The sequence below is a fragment of the Mixophyes fleayi genome, chromosome 1 (assembly GCF_038048845.1).
Source record: "Mixophyes fleayi isolate aMixFle1 chromosome 1, aMixFle1.hap1, whole genome shotgun sequence".
NCBI lineage: Eukaryota > Metazoa > Chordata > Amphibia > Anura > Limnodynastidae > Mixophyes > Mixophyes fleayi.
The window spans coordinates 245,069,033-245,094,180 of record NC_134402.1 but is presented as its reverse complement, the minus strand read 5'-3'; the positions used below and the strand labels follow the sequence as shown (position 1 = coordinate 245,094,180).

General features: G+C 37.4%; 1 protein-coding gene across 13 annotated transcripts in view; it reads right to left on the bottom strand.

The window, feature by feature from the left end:
- SMARCA2 (SWI/SNF related BAF chromatin remodeling complex subunit ATPase 2) overlaps window positions 1–25,148 on the bottom strand; it is a 165,276-nt gene that overhangs the window by 11,340 nt on the left and 128,788 nt on the right. For 12 of the 13 annotated variants that reach the window (XM_075208910.1, XM_075208824.1, XM_075208873.1 and 9 more), the window contains 3 exons: window positions 22,556–22,776; window positions 2,660–2,765; window positions 598–699 (listed from right to left, as the gene is read on the bottom strand). In XM_075208910.1, coding sequence (XP_075065011.1) covers window positions 598–699; window positions 2,660–2,765; window positions 22,556–22,776 — 429 coding nt within the window. Of the gene's footprint in view, window positions 1–597; window positions 700–2,659; window positions 2,766–22,555; window positions 22,777–24,985; window positions 25,094–25,148 lie in introns of those variants that run through there. The other variant, XM_075208927.1, reaches the window with a different exon arrangement.

The window sequence follows — 25,148 nt, the reverse complement described above, 5'->3', positions numbered from 1 at the left end:
ATTTCAAAATACAATTAAGACATTGAAACATACAAATTTGACCCATGAAGATGATATAAATGAGCTTTGAACAAGCAGTATATTAGAATAATAATGGCAAATTGTCTAGATAGCGTCAAGTGCCTCAAAATAAATGGTATGCCTGAGAACAATCCAATTGAAAATTGCCTGAATCTTTTTTGGGCATGCATAAAAAGTCTCGTTGACAGAGAGGAGTGATCTAGGCCTATGAATAGGTGGTTATCTACATGGTCAGAGAGCTGTCCAATTTAATTGGCCAAACTGGAAAAGGATCCTTTTGCTCGGCACATAAATGACAAGGTCTGATCATATGTGGCCAGCATTAGTCAAAGATTAAAGACAGTAGGGTTTATAGCTCAGCAAGAGATGCAGCTCTGTAGATGGTTAATTATTTGAGATATATATTTCAACAGAAAACACTACAATATCCACAAGACCTGTACACATTTTCAATGTTTGTATGTTAATATCATCATGTAATACATGTAATAACATGTTCCTTAAGAGCACATTCTAAGCAGCAAATTCACATCCATCTATTGTTCCAATATGAGCAACAGACATAACAATACTAACCTGTGATCCTTCCAAGTTGAATGTCTGTGCATTGTGGCACAACAACATGACATCCTTCTCTAGGTCACTTATACTTCTGTATTTATGATTGCGAATTCTTTCCTATTAATTGAAAAAAAGTAAAAGGAAAATCAAGCGACAATAAGATTGTGTAATAAAATCAAACTGCAAACTGGTTTGGTTAGAGCAACATCCACTTTCATCATTGTATACAATCTGTATCAAAATTCCCCTGATAACTGTACAGCACTGAGTAATATCTTGGCATTCAAGTATAATATCATAATAAATAATGTAGGCAGTGGTTTGAAGCATTTAGATGACACCTCACCTTTTACAAATATCCCCTTTTATGTTAGAATAGATTCAGCTACTTGTGGTCAGATTACAACACTTGTTACTCCCACAGAGGATTACGACTAAAAGGTAAAAAATAGATACAGCGACAATACTATAGAAAATGGTAAACTAATGGTAAAAAGAAAAACATAGGTGTAACAAACATGTGTTGCAGACGGCAGATTCTTGTTGTAAATGCTTCAAAATCCACCCAAAGAAAACAGCGAAGTACAAAAACGATTGTAGCAGGAAGTATACAACGAGGGCACTATAGCTGCTCAGAGAGAGAAACTGCTTAGCATCTTTGGAGAAATTTAAGACACATCTTTTTTCTCTGTTCCACTGTCTTTAGGTTCTAACTATTAGCGGTTATACTTATAGTGTTTGATGGAGTTCCCATATTTTAGCTCCCTTAACATCTACAGCTCAATATAAAGTGATATACTGGGGGCAGCTGGGTGCGGAAAATAAAAATAAATTAAGCACAGAAAATATTTCCCATTAGAAGCTCTAAGGAGACTTGTTCCTTAAGTTAGCTTTATGCCAACTTTTCCAATTTACAGCTGTTCCAAAAAAGTCCAAGACTAGGGGGTAAATATATGAAGCTGTGAGTTTTCAGCGGGTTTGAATAGTGGAGATGTTGCCTTTAGCAACCAAACAGATGCTAGTTATCATTTTGTAGAATGTAGTAAATAAATAATAGCTAGAATCTGATTGGTTGCTATAGGCAACATCTCCACTTTTCATACCAGCAATTTGATAAATTTATCCCTAGGACTGAAGTGCATTACTCGGCCACAATCCTTTTACACTTTCCTATAACACATATGTTTTACTTTGAGCTCAGATAGACTTATGGATGCAGGTACACAAAAAAAACATACCCTGATGTAGGGATCGGAACTGGGTAGGCCATCATAGTTAACCTTTGGTCTTTGATTTACCATTGTTTAAAGGCAAAATATAGTATTAAAGTTTATTTTTATTCATAATACTCTATGTAACTTATGCTAGTGTGCTACACCGAAGTACCAAACATTATTAAAATAAATTGGTTTTTGGTTGTATACAATATGGTTCAACCAATAAGTTAAACTCATGTAGCCATAAAAGTTGTTTATTTGTGCCGTTTGTAAAATCAGTAAAAAAAAAATGCTCTATGGAAGCTTAGTGCCTGCGTGTCCATTGAAGATAACAAGATTCCAAACAAAAGTGATAGAAGGATCGCAGCTCACTTGACATGTTACATCACTGCAACAAATTATTTGTGATAAAGCAGCATAAGACATGACAGCAGAGTCAAGACATCTGAATTACAGCTGTTCCACGTGCAGTCACTCGCTGGAGTACGAGTCTGTTACGAAGTAGGGTTAGTATACCTATATGAATATCTGCCTAAGGAAATATATAAGGGCTATACCAAAATTACTACCAAACAAAACCAAGGGCACTGGAATTGATACACGATTAAACATTATAACAATACATTCAGTAATAAGCTGACATAATTGCACATGTAGATCTATCACAAGTAAGCAAAAGTGGTTCAAACGCAGTTTCGTAACCTCACCTATTGTCCTTATAAGATAGCAAGACAATTTGATAGCAATTACTTTTATTAGTGACCATAAATTAGGTCACAAACTGCCTAATTAGTCATTCAAATCACAGCTTTTATGGGAACCTTCAGTGGTAACATTTCTTAAATCACAATGAGACATACCTTTATTTTTTTGAAGTCAACAGGTTTGCGAATTAATTCATAATACTCTGGTAATTCTTTCCTAGAAGGGAGTTGTATGAAAACCTCACTTAGCTGCCGGCCAGAGCTGTTAAAAAGGAAACAATTTTCAGATATTGAAATCAGGTTATATTCACATTCCTACAAATGCACTGTGTAGCGCGCTGGAAAACTTGGCAATGCAGTAAAATTCTGTAAATTTTCATAATTATTTGTCCATAGGTTTTTTTTTATTAGTCTATAAATGATGCTTCATCTGTAATGAAGAAACCAAGATGATAGCTACTTACATGTAGTGCAGAAACATTAGGTATAGTTTGCAGAACCTTTGTGCACATGAATTACTAGTCTCCCCTTGATTCACATGTGAGAAGAGCTGAATGGGAGGAAAGTGGAAGCTCACATAGAGATCACTGACCTCTGTGGAGACACTGGAGCAGCACACATGGCTTTCTTAGCAAGGCAGGGAGCAGAGCAAGAATGTGGAAAAGTAGAGTAATTATACTTTCTTCCGCCCTCATCAAAAGCACGTTCAACTCTTTCGACTAATCCTACTAATTGTTCTTATATTGTGTTTAGAAAAGCAGCGGTGTATACTTCCAGAGAATTCTGAATAAGGACCATAACAATTACTTGAGACAGACAATAAGAGATAATATGTGGAGAGGGCAATGCCCGCAAGGGTTTAACATCTAAGATGCCCCATATATTTTATTATTTTATATATGGACCATTATTAGAAAAATACATAGCAATGGCATTTTTTCTTCTGTTTGCAATCACCATGTGGAATCTATAAATAAGCCTGATGTACAAATCTGTGGTTTTATTATTTGATGCTTTTTATAAAAGGAACACAAATATTCATGATGGTGTCATTTCTGTGCAGAAGAGGCCACCTACTGGTGGATAGAGCAGATGAGCAAATGTAAAACAAAATGAACAAATACTATTACATGATGTAGTCAATTCTAAGAGGTTCAGAAAAGCATTTGGCCATCTACTGATAACAATAACAATCTACCTAAAACAATAGTTCCACTTAAACACAATTGCACTTAAAAAAATAATATTTCATAAACAATTACATGCATAAAAATCCCATTATGATATTGAAAAAAAAAAAAAAAAAGAGAAGAAAAGGTTTCACCTTCCAAAACATGGTGCAAGAGTAACTAAATATAGGAATATTTTATGATCTTTACAATGAAGAAATGCTGTTCGTATTGCTTCTCTGAATCCAATAACTCATTTCCTGAACACCCAAACTTATTTGACAAGTCTTTGTTTTGAAGAAGACAAGATAAAATACGTTGTGAATGCAGCTCTGGCTAGCATAGTATTAAATGGCTGCATATGATAATTTCCATCTACAATGCTGTGTTCTTAGCTTGCCTAAACAGCACACACACTACTATGGTTTCTAGGCAACAGGAGATGCCTGCCGCAGAGAGAGAGAGAGAGAGAGAGAGAGAGAGAGAGAGAGAGAGAGAGAGGAGACCACAACAATAGCTATACGTGTTTGTGGCAGGAGAATGTTCAACGATGACACTTCTGGCCAGGCAGCACTCAGATTGCTTTGTCTATGCAACATTCAATGAGTCAATATGTCATGTTTATATTCCCAAAAAATACAAGGAAGGATGACTCCATTTTGCATACATTGAAAAGTCTTGCTCATATAAAGGACATACTAATTACATTTACAAATATATTTGAACAATATTTAGAAATTTGTAATAGTTGAATATATTTGAGATAAAACAGTTTAGATGTTTTTTTTTTTTATAGCAGACTTACTTTACTGTTCAGAATTCTGATAAGCAGAACTAAAAGTGGCATACAAACAGCTGCATAATAATTATAATGGCAACCATATGAAGTTCTGTAAAGGTATTGGAATGTTTGGGTAACTATATAAAAATAAAATTATTATCATAACTATTTTAGGTTTAGTGTCCATATAACCAACTCTACCATTTAATGTGCCCCGACAATGAAAATACGATCCGTCTATTACATCTAAAAATATATTTCATAGAGAGTAGATTGCTATTTAACAGAGCATTCTTAAATTATAATAGACACTGGGTTAATACTCTATGAAGAACCCAGGAGGCAGTGCTTAATACAGATGGGCTTACTAAACAGGTCATATATTAAGAACACAAAATCATAAAGAAAACAGTGAAATTATATATTTATATATCACAGATATTGTTTAGATACAATTTCCCCCTCCATCATGTATGGCTCTCAATCTCATCATACAATTCAAACAATTTGGACAAATGCATGCACTCTGTAACCATGCACAACAGTGAGAATTGCATTTGCTTTCCGTAAATAACCCCCACAGAGCCCTGATGTCATCATTGAGTCTGTCTGATTTCATGAAGAGACGGAAGGATCTGAGCAAGCCTACTACATCCACAGAAGATCTGTGGTTAGTCCTACAAGATGTTTGGAACAACCTCCCTGCCGAGTTCCTTCATAAACTGTGTGCAAGTGTACCTAGAAGAATGGATGCCCTTTTGAAGGCAAAGAGTTGTCACACCAAATATTGATTTGATTTAAATTTGTCTTCTGTTCATTCACTTTGCATTTTGTTCATTGATAAAAATAAACTATTAACACTTCATTTTTTTAATGCATTCTTACTTTGCAGCATGTTTTCCACTTTTGCACAGTATTGTATGTGACAAAATATTTATAGATGGATTTGTGTGTGATTCTACTAACTGAAGACAACATCCTGTTTGCCTTGATTATTAATCTCTTCATATTTCAGCTCTCTTGTTTAACCTTGGGAAGCAATCAAGGTAGCACCATCACTCATATAATTACAGGATGAATAAATTAGGTGACTGGGAAAGCAAGGGGATTGCATGCGATTTATATTTGTCAGTTCAAAGTTAACAGATATAGAACATTAACAAAGGAAAAATGCGAGTTCCAAAATGTTGCAGCTTAGACAAGGTTAATCATAACAGACACCTGACCATAGATTGTTTGATAACATGCAGAGTGGAACAAAAGCTTAATTTGCAACACAATTTCTTCTGGAGACCACCATACTGGTTATACAAGCACTTATGCCAGCTGTACATGATGTTCTGACTAGTATACTGGCAATCATTTGTTTGCGTAAAAAATTCCATCCTTGCCTCCTGTATGAACACTATATAATTCTGCATATGAGACAGAGAACACACAGTTTTATTGTTGTCTAGTAGAAGAAAGGAAGAAAACTTGTGATGTAGTCCTTGTGTAAAGTGCCTAAAATGACATATCAATATAGGATATTATCCAGTAGTTAATGTTAGCGAAAGACATTTCAAGCACATTTTTGTACATTTGTTTTGATTTTGATTCATTGTTTATTCAAGTCCACTGAGTTTCTACAAGAGCCTTGTTGAACAATTGGTCTCATTTTGTGAGATCTCTTGCTCCATTCTCTCAAGGATCTGCTACATACAACATCATACATAAAAAGCAAGACTTAAGCGGTGGAGTACATCTGTGTCTAATATTATGGGTCAGCACACACAGATGTTCATAACAACATTGACCAGTCTATGATCCATCTTAGCATCTAGTCTGCGTATTACTGCTGTCTTGGATTTCCACAGGTGAAAATGTCACTACTGCTTAGCACATCCACCATCACATTTGGACTACAAAATCTGTAAATAAAATAATTTTGTTGTCTCTCCATATACTGCTCATTTTACCATTATTCATCTTTCTATAACTTCCAACTGCCTTTCGATTTCACATGACAAATATTTTAAATTTCTCTTCTAAAATGCACTAAATTTGTGCCTGCCTACTTGCATCTTCATGATGTAAGCTTCTGGTCACTCTGTGTATCATCATTTATTTATATAGCGCCAGCAGATTCTGTAGCGCTTTACAATGGGGAACAAACAGTAATAAAACAATACTGGGTAATACATACAGACAGAGAAGTAAGAGGGCCCTGCTCGCAAACTTACCTTATCTATGGGACAATGGTTTCATATACAAGGGTAAGTGCTACATCATATTGAATATTTGTCCAGCTAGAATGCAAAGGTTACAAAGTATTTAGTGGGTTTTATGCCCAGTCACACAACTATGTTGGTCAGATGGTTGCTGTCTTGTGTTAGCTGTGTGGAGGGTGGTAATAGAAAAAGAGGGTGGTAGAGGAATACTATAAGCTTGTCTGAATAGGTGTTTTTTCAGAGAACGCTTGAAGGTTTGAGGAAAGTCTTGTGATGCGAGGGAGTGAATTCCATAAAGTGGATGCAGCCCAAAAAAAGTCCTGTAACCGAGAATGGGAGGAACTGATGAGAGTGGAAGAGAGACGTAGATCTTGTGCAGAACGGAGGTGTCGAGTTGGGAGATATTTTGAGAAAAGTGAGGAGATGTATGTCGGTGCAATTTTGTTGATGGCCTTGTATGTTAGTAGAAGAATTTTATATTGGTTTCTTTGAAAATCAGGCAGCCAATGTAGAGACTGACAGAGTGACTCAGCAGATGTAAAACCATTTGCAAGGAAAATCAAGCTAGCCACTGCGTGCAAAATAGATTGTAGGGGTTCAAGTCTGATTTTGGGAAGACCAGTAAGGAGGGAATTACGACAGTCGATGCGGGAGATGATGAGTGCATAAATTAATGTTTTTTAGAATTATGCAGCATGATGTAAATAGAGAGTTGATGTGGGGGAACAAAGGATAGTTGCGATTCCAGGATTACACCTAGGCAGAGAGCTTGCGGGTGGCATTTATGGTTATGTTGTCAACAGAAATAGAAATGTCAGACAGAAAGTTTTTGAAAGATTGAGTTTGATTTGGCGAGAAGACATCCAAGATGAAATGGCAGAAAGACAGTCAGTAACGCGAGACAACACAGATGGTGAAAAATCAGGAAAGGATAGATAAATATCTGCATAGAGATGATACTGAAATCCAAAAGGTGCTTATTAGTTTTCCAGGAGAAGTGGTGTAGATAGAGAATAGCAGATGACCTAGGACTGAGCCTTATGCTACTCTCATAAAGGAAGCGGAGCGGAGGTTGTGTGTAGCTTAAAGGACCTGCTTCACCACGTAACATAAGAAAGAGTTTCATATATGAGCAACTTCATCCCCTGCCAGCACAAATACTGTTTAGCTTTGTTTACATATTGTGCATAGTAAGGTGCATAACTGCACCGCAACTCGCTGCAATTCAACAATGCCCATTGTTCTGAACCAGTTCCATATTCTGCAACTCACATACATGTGCAGCTCTATAGAAATAGACAAAATGACTTTATTGATGCCATAAAAGCAGGATATTCACACTGCTTCATCATTTCATATTAAATCCTTATTATCATATATAAAATATCTCCTGCATGGTGAGTACCACAAGAAAAAAAAAAACATAAAGGGGGAAATATCAACCACACAATATTATGGTAAATCCATTTTAACAAAAAAATCAACACTATTTTGTTTTATTTTAGGTGATCTGGAAAGCTCTAATTTGTATAATGGGGGTTCAGCTTCTGAGACCATTTTTTCTAGAACACCATAAATAATAGAGGGTACAAATAAATTAGTTTAACCACTATTGCAGGGTCTACATAAAATCACAAATGGCCATACCTTATATTTACCATTTTATGATTTTTTTTAAATCCCATAGAAGTCTGGATATCATATTAATTTGCTCCCTTGGGTAATATGTTCTACATTCTTTCAAGAAACAAAAAAATATGGTTTCAGATTTGCATTAATGGAAGCAATGTAGTAGAGGGGAAATGAAGAAAAAAAAAAAAAAGACACAAAAAGGATACTGTACTATTAACATAAGCAAGCATGTACCATCAAATCTGTCTTCGAACAGACTTCAGCTGGTTTACATTGTATAAAGTGAAAAGCTGCCTATAAACATAGTAGCCTGATTCGTTAAGGCATGCACAGCAAAAAAAAAAGGAGTAAAAAAAATGTTGTGCTGAGTCATCTGCATCATCCCTGGGTCTCTTGGGAAAGCTAAGTTTTTTCCAAGCAGCAGTTGATTGAGAAACTGAAGGAGGAGACAATGTCCTGTCAGGTAACACTTGAGCTTTCATCTTGCTCAACAGGAACTCCTTGCATCTCTTGAGATCTGGGTCAGTTGGAAACAAAGAGCTGTTAACATAGCTGTTAAACCTAGGATTAAGCACAGTCGCCAAAATGTAATGATCCGATTTCCAGATCTTGATGGCTCTTGGATCCTAGTGAAGCGAATAAAGTACTTGATCTACAAGTCCGATATACTTAGCAAAATTGCTTTGTTTAGATCTCCTCCTTCAGTTTCTCAAGCTGCTTTTCCAAAAGTCTGATTAAGGGAATCACTTGACTCAAGCTATCAGAGTCTGAACTCACTCAACAGGTGACTACTTCGAATGGTTTCAGCACCTTGCACAACACGGAAAGTATTCTCTACTGCGCTTGACTAAAATATCCCCCCCCCCCTTTTCTTAATGTCATGGCTTGTGGAGTAAGCGTGGATAGCTTTTCGCTGTTCCTCCATCCTCCGAAGCATATACAGGGTGGAATTCCACCTTGTCACCACCTCTTGCTTCAGTTGGTGGCAGGCCAAATTAAATTGCTCTTGTAGCTGCTGTAACCTCCTACATGCTGTTGCCGAATGCCGGAAATGTCCAGATATTTTACAGTCCACAGACTGCATCTCCTGCACATCCCTGTCATTTTTTAAAAAGATCTGCACCACCAAGTTTATTGTGAGAGCAAAACAGAGAATGTGATTGAATTTACCCAGCTGTAATGCTCTCACAATATTGGTTGCACTATCAGAAATGACATATCCTGAGGATAGTCCAAGCCATGTTGCAATGAAATCCCTTAGTTTCTGCAACAGATTGTCAACTGTATGCCTATTAGTGAAGGCGTAGTAGCCTGCCTCTGACAAATGTGACGTACTTGGGTACATGCTGCTGCTGTTCCTGCTGGTGAAGGCGAATCACCAACCCAGTGGGCTGTCACAATCATATAATCTTTGGTTTGGCCACTTCCACTTGTCCACATATCTGTGGTTAAGTGTACAGTGGGTAGAATGGCATTTTGCAGCCCAATAATTACATTTTTACAAACCTTCTGGTAGAGGTGAGGAATAGTTTTTCTAGTAAAATGGTGTCATGATGGAATTTGGTAACAGGGACACAACACCTCAAGTAACTGTCTCAAATGAGCTGCATTAATAGTGGATATTGGACACAGATCCAATACTAGCATAGTCGCCATGGCGTCTGTGATCCACTTTGCGACTGCGTGACAGCTTTCATAAGTGCTTCTTCTTCTTGCAAATGATTGTTTAAAAGTTAATTGTTGTAAATTACTAGTAGTCTTCTTCTTTGTCTGCTTCTGGGATGAAGATCCAACCCCCAGCAGCAGCAGCAGCAGCGGGACCAAAGCTCAAGAATTCTTCTGAGGAATCCAGGATAGTGGAGGAGTCATCTAGCCTTAGCAACCTGGATGCATGACTAACTCTGATCGCTAAGGAGGAAATTGATGAGGAACGTGTTGTGGGTGTAGATTGCAGGTGTCAGGTTCTAGCTGAGAGTAGGGACCTAGCTGATGCTGGACTGCTTGCTGTTATATTTTTAGCATAAGTTTCCGATTTTCCCAACAGCTTGCCATGAACTCGCTTCAAATGGCGTAACATGGATGAGGTTCCTAGATGGATAAAGTCCCTACCTCTACCCACTGTGGCTTTACAAACGCTACAAATGACTAGACAACTGTTGTCAGGATTTGGGTAGAAATAATTCCACACATAAGAGGTGGATCTTTTGGTCTTATGCCCAGGCATGACAATGGCCGCCTTCTTATCACGTGCAAGAACTGCTTCCACTTGTGCAGGACTTACAGAAACAACATCATCCTCATTTGCGCCCTCGTCAGCTACACAAATATCCCCCTCATCTTGTTGCTATTCCAAAGTGGCATCCTCAATTTGTGTATCACCGGCTACACTTGGGCTGCTCATTTGTAAATCTACAGACATGCTGAAAGGGGCGTTCTTTATGGGTACACTATCAGAAAGGTCAGGCTTACACATAGCACTCGTGGATAGCTTCTCCTCAGGGATTTGTGTCATTTCAGAATCTGAACATACATTTTCCTCTAATGGTTTACTGCTTTCTTCCAGCTCGGCTTTTACACGTAAAAGAATTTGGACACCACTTTTGGAGTCAGAATGACATGGTCTTGCTTGGTCACGACTGAGCTTACAAGAAGATGCCTCAGTAACAGTTGCAGAGCTAGCACTCATAGAGAAAGGCGAAGGCCTTGTTCTTTCCTTGCCACTGCGTGTGTAGAATGGCATGTTGCCAATTTTATTTTTTTCTGCAGATTACTTTGTAATTAGTTTTTTTTTTTCTTTACCAAGGTAAAAGGTGTTTTTTTTACATTTTTTTTTCCTTGACTTAAAAACACTATGCACTTTAACATTGGCTTTAGCAGATGACGTAGAGGGATTACTATCATGACTGGTGCCAGCAGCTGCTTGTTGCTCCTAGTCTTCTGTGTACTACTGTAAATCCATTTTGATAACACAGTAAAATGTGATTGCAGGGTTAGAACAAGACAGCCAGCACTATTATTTCTATTTCAGCAATGACAATTAGCAATGGAGAAATGTTTCTGTGTGAGCTATAACTTAGTAGAAGGTCACTGGAGACTTTAGAGAACACTTCTACCCCTCCTCTTTCTTTTATAGCTAGGACACTGCCCAACTGCACTAGAGACTGCCAAGAACCGTGCTACCCCTTCTGTGTCTCTCTGTGAAATGGTGCTGGATCGCCGTGGAAGGTGGTACTTATAGAATCCAAAACTCGCGAGATCCGACAAAGTAACAATGACGTTTTGCCTTGTTTTCAATTCCAAGGGCGCGAGAAAGTATTGAGCCAGCTCAGTTTTGTACTCGGATATGGAAGTTTGGGTGGGCTTGGTTCTCGGAGAACTCAGCCTGAGCATCTCTAGTGACCTGGTATTAATTCAATTTACCTTCAGAAAACATTTTGCTATATTTTACAATGGTATGGGGTCATATAGAAACACATTTTATAAACTGAATTTATATTGTATTACATTCATTTTTAGGTTTCAGAAAATTTTATTTTTCCAGATAAAGGTTAAGGAAATGCACTTACTCATTATATACATAAATCTGCTCTCAATACAGCCCTATGTAGTGCACATATAACAATGTTGTCTTTGTGATGAATTGTAACTTCAGCTTAATATGTAGCTATATTTTTGTTGTTCTCAAGATTTATTTAATAGGCTTTCAGATCATATTGTTAAATAAACTTAAGGTCACTTTTCTGTGAGTTCCCTTAACTGGGGAACATTGCATTGCAACTTTCATATTTATTAACTGTCTAGACACTATTCTCTCTTGTGCATATAACACGTCATTATATTACATTATTATGTTGTATAAAAAGGGGGTAATGCCTCATCTCTTCCGCTTTCTCTATACTCTTGAGGGGGTCTAAGAATATACATTTGTTACTCCTGAAGCACACCTGTTGTCAATGCTAGTGATGTACAAATGCATATACTCCTACATGCATCCAACTGAACATGACTTTGTCTTTTCCTGTGTACAGTCGAACTGCAAATACGTCCAACTCTACATAAGCACATTGGTGGCCATCATATGTTTTTGGGGCAAAAAAATAAATAAATAAAATGAAAAGTGGTCAGACTACTAACCACAATTCAGTTTAACGTGGTGTGAAACCAAAAACAGATTAATGGTGCACTCAGTGATATGATATACATGCAACAAAACGATAAGTGGCATAGAAGATTGTGGTCTGTAATATAATTATGGTGTCTTAAACACAGATTATTGATAAGTCAGTACATGAGAAGCTGTCAATAACTGAAATGTATCGCTACATGTTCAGTAATACACTGTTTTAATAGCTCTGCGAGTCACAAATCAGAGTCTTAGTCCTGTTTACACCACTCGGCAGTACCAATCACCGTACATCTCCCTCCTGGTCGAATGCAGCATTCTATCCGGTGACAAGCGTGACTTCTGTCTGCAGTACTGGAGGCTGCCATCTTTGGTGAGACATTTCCTAAACATTCTGCCGAGTCTGAACACCTGGGGGTAAATGTATCAATATGTGGGTTCTTCAACACCCGCGTGTTCAGCCTCTTCCGCGATTAAATTTCAAGCGGCGCTGCATTGTAAAGGGAAGTTAACCCTTTACAATGCAGCGCCGCTTGAAATTTAATCGCGGAAGAGGCTGAACACGCGGGTGTTGAAGAACCCGCATATTGATACATTTACCCCCCGATCTCATACACCAATTGGCTTCCTCTGCAGACTATAAGAGTCTCCTCCTACATTTAGCAAATTGCAACACTTTCCTAGTTCCTGGTTTCAGACGCCCTTTGTTACTGTTGGTTGCTGCTTCAATCCTGTCTGCTTTATACAGATCTCAACCATCATCCTTTGTGTGATTTCAGCTTCACCCTATTTGCTGTTCTATGAATTTCTACCATTAAGTCTCTAAGCGAGTTCAGCTTCATTGTGTATGCTGTTATATGAGATGCAAACCATTACCCCTTGTGTGAATTTAGCTTCATTCTGCCTGTTGAAATAAATACTTTGGTTATTTATTCCTCGTGTAGATTCACCTTCATTTTATCAGTGTACAGATTCCAGCTGTTATCTTCTGTGTGGATCCTCCTCTCATCAATCTATTACTGTCTCTCCTACTGGCTATATGGGGTAGTAGGTTGTTCTGAGTCATCCACCTTCTCGAGCCATTTCTGTGTCTCGTGGTACAGACTTCCAGTTCCAGGCCTAATCCAGGTTCTGAGTTGTCCAGGGCCAGTTCCAAGCTTAGTCTGTTCAGGAGGTTACCACCCATGTATATCCTCTGCCTGAGTTCTGAGTCTTCCCAGTCCCAGTTGTGGTACTATATTTGCCTGAGTCTCTGAGTTCTTGGAGGTACTGAGTCTCTGGTCGTGGGTTCAGATCCCCCCTGTTCCTTTGTACAGGTTCCAGTCCATCAGCTCCAGATTCCAGGCATTTATTTCAGTACGGAGTCCAGGCCAGCATTGCTCCTCCTAACTTCCAGTATACGGGATTAGAGCAAGCTCTATGAGCAAGGCTCATAGATTCGGCCTCCCAGTTTCCACTACACTCCTGCCACAGGTAGCCCCAGGGGTCCCGAGACAGATCCCAGAAACCCTATTGCTGCGACACTGGGTACAGACTAAGAAGCTCATTTTTTGTGAATGTAGGTTGTAGTTCAATGTTAAAACAACAGTAAAACGTATAGCTAAAGTTTCTGTGTTATGGTTCACTTTTATATTCACTCATAATTCCAGAGAGTTCACAAAGCAGAACAACCAGTAACAGAACACGTGTATAGAGGAGTTCAGCTCTGTATTCTGTATTTATATTTTCAAAACCAGCCTTCATATCCACATTAGGTACATCTAAAATTTTACAAAGTTCTCACCACAAGTAAAATGTATGTCCACATATGTATGCTAGATGCTAGCTGACCATGATGAATAAAGTAGTATCCAATCTTTATCACATATTACAAATATGAATTATCATCATTACATAAGGAACACATTTTTGTCTACTCAGGAATAGCTTTCTGAGAAAATGTTTCTGCTTGGATTGACTGCACTATAACATATGGCAAAACTACATAGATGGAGCTTACAGATACAATGATAAACCGCCTACAGCAAGCAAAATGCATGTTACCAACTTTCTAGAAATCCCCGTTTTCACAACTGTACGGCACTGCGGAGCACTGTTGCACCTTACAAATCTACAATAATAATAATGATATGGCTAAATTGACAAAACTGGGACTTCAAAAATGTGGTAATAGCATTAGTTTTCATATAAATGGCCTAACCTTATAAATACAAACATTCAAAATGTGAGTGGCTAACGTTACCAACAGATTTAACGCCAAACATTTGTGAAAATGGAGTTAAGTAGATGATTAGTCTTTAGATATAAACTTCATGTATTTCATTCTAGGATTATTACCAACTTAATATCATTATTGCTAGAAGGTTTTCACGTTACATCTGGAGTTACTATATCCAAACTCACAAAAGAATTGTGCAGCATATTTACATTTTTTTGATAATTAGATAATAAATTAAGACAAATGTAAATCATTTGTGAATGTGGTCCATGATATTTTGAAGACTTATTAGCTATTTGTGTACCATATTTAGACCCTGTATTAATGTGCCCTCAACCATATAGGAAACCATGTAAGTGGTATCACAAGCGCCCCTAGGTTTCAAAGCCGTTTGCCAAACTACCTACTGTGCTTTCCCACACTATATCCAGGTTTCTATGTTCTTAATAAAACATATTTAAAAATTAAAACAAAATCAAAATAGCCTGGCCCATATTATTGGTTGTTCAATTGGTGTTCTGTAGGCCAGATACAGACTTCCAAGCTTTTTTGTAGCCCAGCTTCCTTGAAAGCTCCAAACTAACTGCTGACATATTTTGAATAACAATAGGTCTTCGAACATGTAGTTAAATCAGAAATGTGGCCTTTGTCATAGAATTACATGTAAAGCACTGGACTATATTTAAATATGAGGATGATAGATGAACAATACCTGTGCAGCAATTGTCGAATGCTAAATTCACTTAACATATTTGTGTCTATAGTTTAGTTGCTATGGGTGTACTGTAAAAGATTGCACTGCTTTCTTATATTGCTATGCAATTTTTCCCAAGACCTTCTTCACAGAAAAATAGTTTTCAGTACAATTAGATTGTAAGCTCATTTGTGCAAGGCTGTGTAATAGGTCAGCTCTATATAAATAAATGAATAATATCTTAGATTAATTATATACTACTGTATATAAAAATTAGGCTGCCACAGTATTTTACAGTTACAGAAACTGTGCTAGACTCCAAGTTTTAAATGTTGAATATAATGGTAGTTTTTCTTCATTTGTCATTGTGACAGGAACAGTGCAACCTAACTACAGAACTAGATCTAGAATAAAATAGTTGAAGAAGGAAGCAGGTCACTTAGGGTCTTGTTTAGAGCTAAGAATAAATTCAGCTACTATTTTCAATTTAGCACCATGTTGGTTTGCAGGGTGGGGGCCAAATTTAAGATGTGCGGACAGGTATACAGTTATCTGAGCTCAACTCTAAATTGTAGAAAATAAAGCTGCCCAGTGTGTGTGCTACTTGCAAAAGCAGACAGTATTTTCCATGCATGCAAAAAAAAAACATACACTAAATGTATATTCCTTACATCACATCATGGTTTACCTAGGTGTAATTCTTCAGCCTTCACCTATATTTACTAACTGTAAATAAGACTCTTAATGAGTTGTTAACAAAGGTAAGTGATGCAATATGAAAAAGATAAACTAGCTTAAAATAAGTAATCCCCTGTCTATGCCTAAAGAGCCCACAAAGATATGTCAGAGAATTCTATTTAGCAAGCTTTAGAATCAGTGTTCAACAAATTACCTGTGCTTCCACCGTTCAATCTATTTCCTGTGCTTGTTGCGGTACCGGAACCCATGAGGAATCGCAGGTGCGAATCCTAATTGAAAATGCCCCAAAGAGTTTTTTTGCTACACTCTTTCGCAAATGTATCAATCTACCTATATAAAGTTTGTTTTCATGTGTTGTCAGTTTACATGACCACCAGTAGATGGAAGTCTAGTCTCTCCTGCTCCATTATTATTATTATAACTTGTATATTGATAGAGTAACAACATATTACACAGTGTTATACATTGAGAGGATCATAATACAAACAAATTATGTACAAAAACATGAAGCAGGTGTATATATACCATGATGATATAGTCAAGAAGTTCAGCTGTTGATCAGACCAAACAACGCACCAGAATAGGAAAGACATGTTATCTAAGTGACTTCAATCGTGGAAGGATTATTGGGATCAGACAGGTTGGTTTGAGTATCTCAGAAACTGCTGATGTCCTGGGATTTTCACACAAAGGACCCGATTCATTAAGGAGCGCAAAGCAAGAACAAGATTAAATTTGCTTAACAAAACCATATTGCAATGCAAGGGGTGCAAATTAGTTTATTATTTTACACATAAGGAAAATACTGGCTGTTTTTTCATATAGAACACAAATACTTGACAACTTTATTTTTACTCTGAAATTTAAAGTTGATCTAGGACATGCCGTACACAAACTATAAATCTGTCCCCACATTTTAAATTGAACTCCCCCTCCAATGCAGCATGGTTTTGCCAAGGTGCAAAGTTACTCCTTTTTTTTTCTTTCTTTCCTTTCCTTAATGAATCAGGCACAGAGTCTCTAAAGTTTACAGAGAATGGTGTGAAAAACAAAAAGACATCCAGTGAACAGCAGTAATGTGTATGAAAATACCTTTTTAATGAGAGAGGTTAGAGAAGAATGGCCAGACTGGTTCAAGTTGACAGAAAAGCTCCAGTAACTTAAATGAGTATGCAACACGATGAACCTTGAAGCGGATGGCTACAGCAGCAGAAGACCAAACAGGGTTCCAATCCTGTCAGTTAAGAACAGGAAACTCGGGCTACAGTAGGCACTTGCTCACCAAAACTGGACAGTTGAAGAACTGGGGCCACAGTTTGGCTTAAACAACATGAACACATGGATCCATCTTGTCTTGTGTCAACTGTGCAGGCTTGTGGTGGTGTAATGGTGTGGGGAATGATTTATTGGCATACATTAGGCCCCTTAATACCAATTAAGCATTGTTTAAATCCCAAACACAAAAGTATTGTTGCTGACCATGTGCATCCCTTTACGGCCACAGCCTATTCATCTTCGAATGCAGTTTTTCCCAAACCCAGTCCTCAGGTACCGCTAAGAGTGCATGTTTTCCATATCTCTTTCTTGGAGCACAGGTGTACTCATTACTGACTGACACATTGTAACAGATAGACAGGTGGTATAATTATTTCCCTTGTGACCTGGAAAACCCTGTTAGGGGTAACCTGAGGACTGGCTTTGGGAACACTGTTCTAATGTCTACTTCTAGCAGGAGAATGCGCCATGTCACAAAGCACATGTCATCCCAAGCTGGTCCCACAAACATGACAATGAGTTCAGTGTACTCCAATGACCACAACAATCACCAAATCGGAATCCAATAGTGAACCTCTGAGATGTGAGGAACGTGAGATTGGCAGCATGAATGTGCAGCTGACAAATCTGAGGCTATCACGTCAACATGGACCAGAATTTCGAAGAAATCTGTCAGGCAGTTTGTTGAATCCATGCCACAAATAATTCAGGCTGCTCATATATCTCTATCTCTCTCCCTCTCCCTCTCGATATCTCTCTCCGTCTCGATATCTCTCTATATCTCTCTCTATATTTGCACACAGTAGAACCCCATATTGGCATCCTCCAAAATTCACGATTTCCTGTATTTATCATTTTTTTTATTGATCACATTGGACAATACTACATTGCCACTCAAATTCCATTTGGCACTTGCAGAGACTTAACCAGTTCCTAGGGTGACATTGTTGCGGTCCAGCCAGTCTAGCTACGTGCCTCTGTTCATGAAATACGATGCTTGTATGACACAGCTTACCAATAGAAGTGACTGCTGCCTGTTGAAAATTCTGTCAGGAATAATCTGACTGCCACATCACCAAAAATATGACGTGCTGCACAAAAAACACAGTATCAGTAAACATTTTGTGGGCCAGAAGGAAGTCTTGGGTCCCAACATTGCTGTGACGGAGGTTAAATAGCAGTCTGGTGGACTTTAAAATACAAAAGGTTGCAGACCTCATTCAAAGACATACTGCACTTCATTTACAACTCATAATAAATGGTGTTCTGGTTTTTTTTTTTCTAAAATACTGCTTGGTCTAGCTTAAATCAATCATTAATCATTCTGACTTTATAACGTGGAACTTTTGTGTGTTTGAAGCTTTGTTTCACATTGGGCAAAAGGTTCTTCTCTGCCAAAGTGCAATCAAAAGGTGCAAAATGTGTCCCATTAAAAGTAGAGTAGACCAAACCAGAAAAGATCTCTGCCAGTTCACAGCTACACAAAAATCAAGTGCCTTTATGGAGTGCAAGGACTCTAATAATGTGCTTTCTCCATCCACCTCACTGCAAAAATCTTGTTACATAAAATTAATTCTGATTTTTTGCACTGCTTCGCAAATTGAGGAGCACTTTTATATTCAGTATTTAGCAGGGAACGCCTCACTCAACCCAACTACTGTCATCAGCTGGTGCAAACATCTGCTCCTCTGCAAATCCGGCTTGCTCCACACAGAAATGTGCTTTACTGGAAATCTAGAGCACACATACGAAAAACTAAGTTACTGCACTGCCCTTAAGCTGTTTTGCACTTTGGAAATTAGGTCCAGTGAATAACAGAGTAAATGGTTTATGTTATGCCATCACATTTTTTTATTTTTATACCCTTTACTGCAATTCAATTTTATTTCTAGCAATTAAAACATTTCTCTATGGCCTCTTAAATAGCACACCAAATCTAAGGTCTACAGAGCTTGTGTTCACTCTAATGTTATTGTGACACTTCTTTGCTACTTTGCAATACGAGAAAATGGGCAGAATGTTTAATTTTGTGTCCACTCAGGGACATTTACCTACTCTCCTCAATTCTTTTCTGCTGGCTTAATTTTACTGTGGTAGACCCTTTTCCTGCTATTCCTTTAAAAACAAGCACTTCTTTCTAAAGAACTAAAAAAGGTATGTATAGTGGAAATCATTGAACAGCCAAACTATCCTATGAGGTGCTGCATTCTTTTCAAGCCCATCCTAGTCCCTCTGCATGGGGTCCAGGAGGTGTAGCTTGGAGTCTTAAGTAGACCAGCAAACTCTGTGAGTCATATACAGGTGACAGCAGAAGTCTCCCACCCAGACAATTACTATATAAATAATTTTAGTGGACAGTTGCCGTTATGAAAGCAATGCACTAAGCAATAAATTCAAGTAAACTTCTCCAGGATTTCAAACCCTGAAAAATGGACCGTTATGGATGCTGAGAGGGGTGACCTACGGACATCCGTGGTCCTGTAACTAAGAGGCAGGGGTTAATTATTACAATAATAGTTGCCATTACTGTATATGCTATGGCTAACAATGATATTTTAGGTCAAAATGTAAATAATACCAAAATCTCACATTCTTTTGACCATCAACTACTGTCTCTGGCTACAGGGCATCCCATGGCTAAGGGCTTTTGCAATCATGGTATATTGACAGAAAAAAGACCAGACTGAATAATAAAATTTACACATATCTGATATGATCTAATAAAAGAATTTAAACAAACATACTTACTACAAAACAGAAATTTGTACAAAGCATAGAATAAAATAAGCTAAATGGGTAAAATAGATGGGCCATTAGCTAATGTGGTGACAGTTATAAAAACAGGAAAAATTACTCTGTAAGCCATAGCAATATTTATTCTGACTCAAGTTTAAAAAGGGATTTTCTCTTTCAGAAATCTTATTTATGTGCCCCTTGAACAGTTTACTATTTGTATCATCAGGCAGAAATGTTTAGCCATGGTTGTGCACAAATGTGCCATGTTCCAGGTAAATAAAGTCTGACTGATTATATAAATGTATGGGTAAAATGTACAGACTAGAGAGAGGATGCAGTGCATTTAGTAAAAGTTCTAGGAGGTCAAGAAACTAAAGTCATTTGAAAGTTGGAATCCCTGAGTTAATGACGTTTGCAAAGCCCACAAAGAGAGAGAAATATCACACAGAGCAGCAGCGTAATATTTTTTTTAATTACATTCTTCCTGGTTTTGCTTTTCTTGTGCTGTGCGCTGCGCTATATTTATAATGTTACCATGGTGTCTGCCTCTGAATGTTTCAGCAGAAAATTTTGCCAAAAATACCATGATCTATACAAGCTGCAAACACTTCCAGGGCTGTTGAATAAGCCATGTTCTAGATAAAATATGGACTTCAATGTTTTTATTTTCCTGACATCTAATTATAATGTTAAAGGATCCTGTATTTAAAGAGCCGTCTGGATTTACCAATCAAGTTTTTTTTATATGGTTTGAGTTTATTACAATTTCCACCTTTATTAATATGGCGTTATCTGCTATAACAGGTCTGAACAACCTGCGGCTCTCTTGACAATTGGCTGTGGATTGTAATTTTGTCTAGGCCTGTGCTAGACTTTTAACCAGTTACAGAGTGATGTGGAAGATTATGCTTGGCCAAATTGTAATTGTTGGAACTTGTGAGCTATGAAGGTCTACAAATGATGTGACAACCGTACTAATGTTTAAGAATCTGCTAAAATTATGGGGTTTTTATAACTATTTAACAAATTGAAAGTCATATATATTTCATATGAATTCTTTTAGAATAACAGTATACCTGATTTAATATTCAACAAAGTGCATCATCATCAATTCATTCAGGGTAATTCAATTCCTGGTGACGTGCATCTGGAATGGTCATGAAGGCACTCCGTGTTGATGTAACATCACAGACCTTTCTTGGCACCCCATTGAGGTGTGTAGAAACAGATGTGATCTTCGGGCACTGCAGCATCCAGAAATGAGCGAGCCGGACATCACTATGATGGCGGCTCATCGTGGGGGAATTGACTTCTCTACTTTATGGCAATTATTGCATACACCGGATGAGTTCTCATTTTTTAATTGATCTAATTTTTTTCTCTGAAACAACCTTCATATGATGTAGCTTAGAATAAAGTGGTCTATAACTTTTGCCCAGCAGTTTTTGTATCACTCTATACTGGTGTGGTTTCTTTGTGACTGCTCAATATTTATATTGCACATTGTATTGTATTTTATGTAGGTTACATTGTATAAACACATATTTGACCATTACTGCAAAAATGACACAATCTTTTCAGAAATGTCGTTAAATGTAATTTGCAGCATTGCTTAGGTGCCTAGCTGGTGAATGTCATTTTGCTTATGTTGCTCTTTTATGGGAACTTTATTACAGGATAAGCCATACCGCCCAACTGTCCCGATTTCAGGGTTCTAAATGTAGGAATGTTGGAGGAATGGAGATCACGCGATAAAATCGCACGAAACAGCCCTTTGGGGGTCTGGCCACACCCCCATAGCGACATGGTCATGCCTCTTGTCCCGCTGACAGGGACTTGCATGCCGAGAGGTATGGATAAGCTGCAACCAAACATGCATGAGCATTTATATTAAATAGACTGTGTACTGAACAAATTCTGAGTGCGAGAGGGAAACAAATTTAGTGGCGGAATTTTGGTCACTAAAACAATAATATATCTATGTCTGAGCAATGTTTAGTTCAACTGTTAATTCTTGTCAACGAAAAATAATCCTTTCCATTACATAAGAGCAGGTCAGGGATTTTGATTTTAGCACTAACTGTCCGTGAATTCAGACTATTAGGACAGGATATGTGTAGTTATTGAAGCACCTGACTGAATGGCCACATCTTCTGTGTAATCCAGTGCTGCATTCATTGGACAACCTCCGTCCCAGCAGAAGTCTTCTCACTTGTCTCCTCTCCCCCAACTCAACCTCAAACTCTCAGTGCTCTCGGTTTTCCCAGAAAAAGGTCTAGCACTGAACAGCTACTCTGACCAGCTACTCTGTCCATTTTATGAAAACCCATTTAAAAGTTCAGATAAACCTAGCTGCTGGTTTTATCTGCATTCAGAAGTATACAGATGGAAAGAACAAAGCATACATATGTTCACCAATGTGTAACAAACAGTAGCTACTGTACGTAGTAACAATAATAAGCACCCAAAGTTGATTTGAAATTAACAAAGACAAAATGAGAAAATAAAAACTTACCTGTCTTTATAGTTTATTACAGTATCAACTATAGCATTCATCTGCTTGGTCAACTTTGGTGGGTTTGGAGACAATTTTTCAGCTGGAGGTCGCCCCCTTCTCTTTTTTTCTCTCTTTTCCCCATCATCTTTTACAGAATCTTTGTCCACGTTTCTTCGTCGCTTGCGCTTCTTCAGCCGTACTTCCTCTTCCATTTCCTCCAAATTTCCGTCCTCGATAGCCTAGAGGCAGAAATACTTTCCTTATTAAAAATGTGCACTATGTTCCCACAATAGAATGCATGCCACTGCAGCTGCAAAACTCACAATAAAACATTTTATCTGTACTTTTCAGTTCAAATATATAATTCCAATGTCATCTATTCACATTGAATTTTTAAATGTTGAATTGCCCACAGGGAAAGAGGACCTCTGGACAACCCTTGGCAACTACTAGAAAGGTGGGAGACCTACAACTAGAAACGTGAGTTTTTCAGGCATCACAGCCTGGGAGTTTCTGAAAGGACTGCAGTAAATCTTATCAGACAGAGACAAAAGGCTTGAAAAAGTGCAGCACTGATGTCAATAAGAGAAAGACGATGTCCAGTGTATAACCATATTTGAATAAGAAAACAAATAAATAACACAGGCTCTCCTCTAATTAAATGAAATTAGTCAAGTCCATACAAGTCATTATATGCTTAATTGTCATGAGCAGCAAAAGTTACATGAAAACTAATCTCACTTTTTCTGTGAATTTCTATTGAGATACAGGTTAAAAAAAATATCAGTAAATATCAGTTTGAGAAAATAATGAATACGTGAAGTCTGACTGGTCAATATTCTTCATGGGCACTGAAAGATACTACTGCACTCAACAAGCTAAAGCATGGATTAATGATCTACATTCACTAAACGAATGCATCAAGAGGTCATTTTTAAGAGATTGTTAATGGGATGTCACAGAAAAATATCTGCTTCTAGTGTCACATATCACTATTAACAACCTATTATAAACCCTGTGTTTCCATGCAATATTAGGAAATTCAAATTTCCAATCTGGTCAGATATAGGGAAATACAGTATATGTACTACCTGTTTTATACACACAACATGGAAGCCTTGCTACCATTCATAACAAAGACAATCAACCTACTATTTAGTTAAAAAAAGCAAAACAAATATATGGTCTGTGGGTCAATTAAATAAATAAAAAAAAAAAGAATGATTAGTAATGTGCCTGCCACAAACTTTCAAAACCTTGGACTTCAAATACCAGAGTCAATGTGGCTTGTCACCTGGTACGCAACAATTCTATATATTATATATCCTAGCGATATGGTATCATATTTATACAAATAGAAACAAAACTAGCTCAATGAAGTACAGATATTTGTGAAAATTATAACCGAATTCAAAAACACATAATTTACATTACTTACATTTTAGACATATTTCCAAATTAGCTCAAATTGTCATTCTAAATAAAAGTTTGCTTTGAATATTTTATTGAATATAATAAAACACAGTAACCAATAGGAAAATCATTTTGTTTAAAAAAAGAAATTCTGAAGTACTAGTACATCTGTAATAGCAGTATTTAGATACAGCCTTGTTGTGTATCTAAATATTGTTGTCTGCATTCAAATGTTTATCAGTCTTTGACAGCAGCTGAAAAGAAATCTAATCAAATGGCAATTACCTTCAATTTTCCACAGTACCAAACATAGCCAATATTTACAATCATGGGAGTAGAACAATCAAGAATCAAGCATAAAGAATAAAGAATAAACACAGTTCACGCCCAATATATATATTTCCTTTACAAATCCCTTTGTAAATTATTGGACACAAAAATAGAGAAAAATAAAAAATTCCTGAGCAGAAAAGAAAAAAAAAAAAAAGAAAAGAAAAAAAAAAATGTTCAACCTGGCATGTGAATAAACCAAAGGGATTCACAGATCCGTTTCCTACGGATCCTTACAATGTCTAAACCCACAGAACAAACATGAGCAGAAAATCCTGAGGGACAGCTCCAGACTAGGCCGTAATAATCAAAAGCCAATTTCCATCATGCTTGTAGCGTTCAGACACAATAACCATAAAGGACGCACAAAAATCTGACGAGTTACAGCAAAAAAAGAAAATGAATCCGATAAAAAAGCCTATCATTTATATGTGGCTAAAACAGCATTACCCTTCATACTTCAGCTAGCAAACAATTATGATACAGAATATCTAGCATGCCATCCATGTATGTCTGACAGCTTTAAATTCCCATCTAAAATGCAGCATACAAGACAGTCAACAGTTAATGCTATCGCTTTCCTTAAGCACTCAGATGAACAGAGAAACACGATGAACACCAGCTTTTGACGTGCAACACACCTACACATGCCTGTTATATAAGTTGTACTGAATCTTCGAGACGACAATAAAAAAGGATATTTACCTTACCACTATCAGCAGGCCGGCTATCGGAAATCACTGTTAGTGGGGACAAAATTAACAAGCCAGCAAAGCAGCGAGCTGCTAGTCTCTTCATCAGCTGATCAGGAAAAAAAAAAAAAAAAAAAGAGGGAGCAGGGGAAAGGCTATGTTTTCATATACAAGTA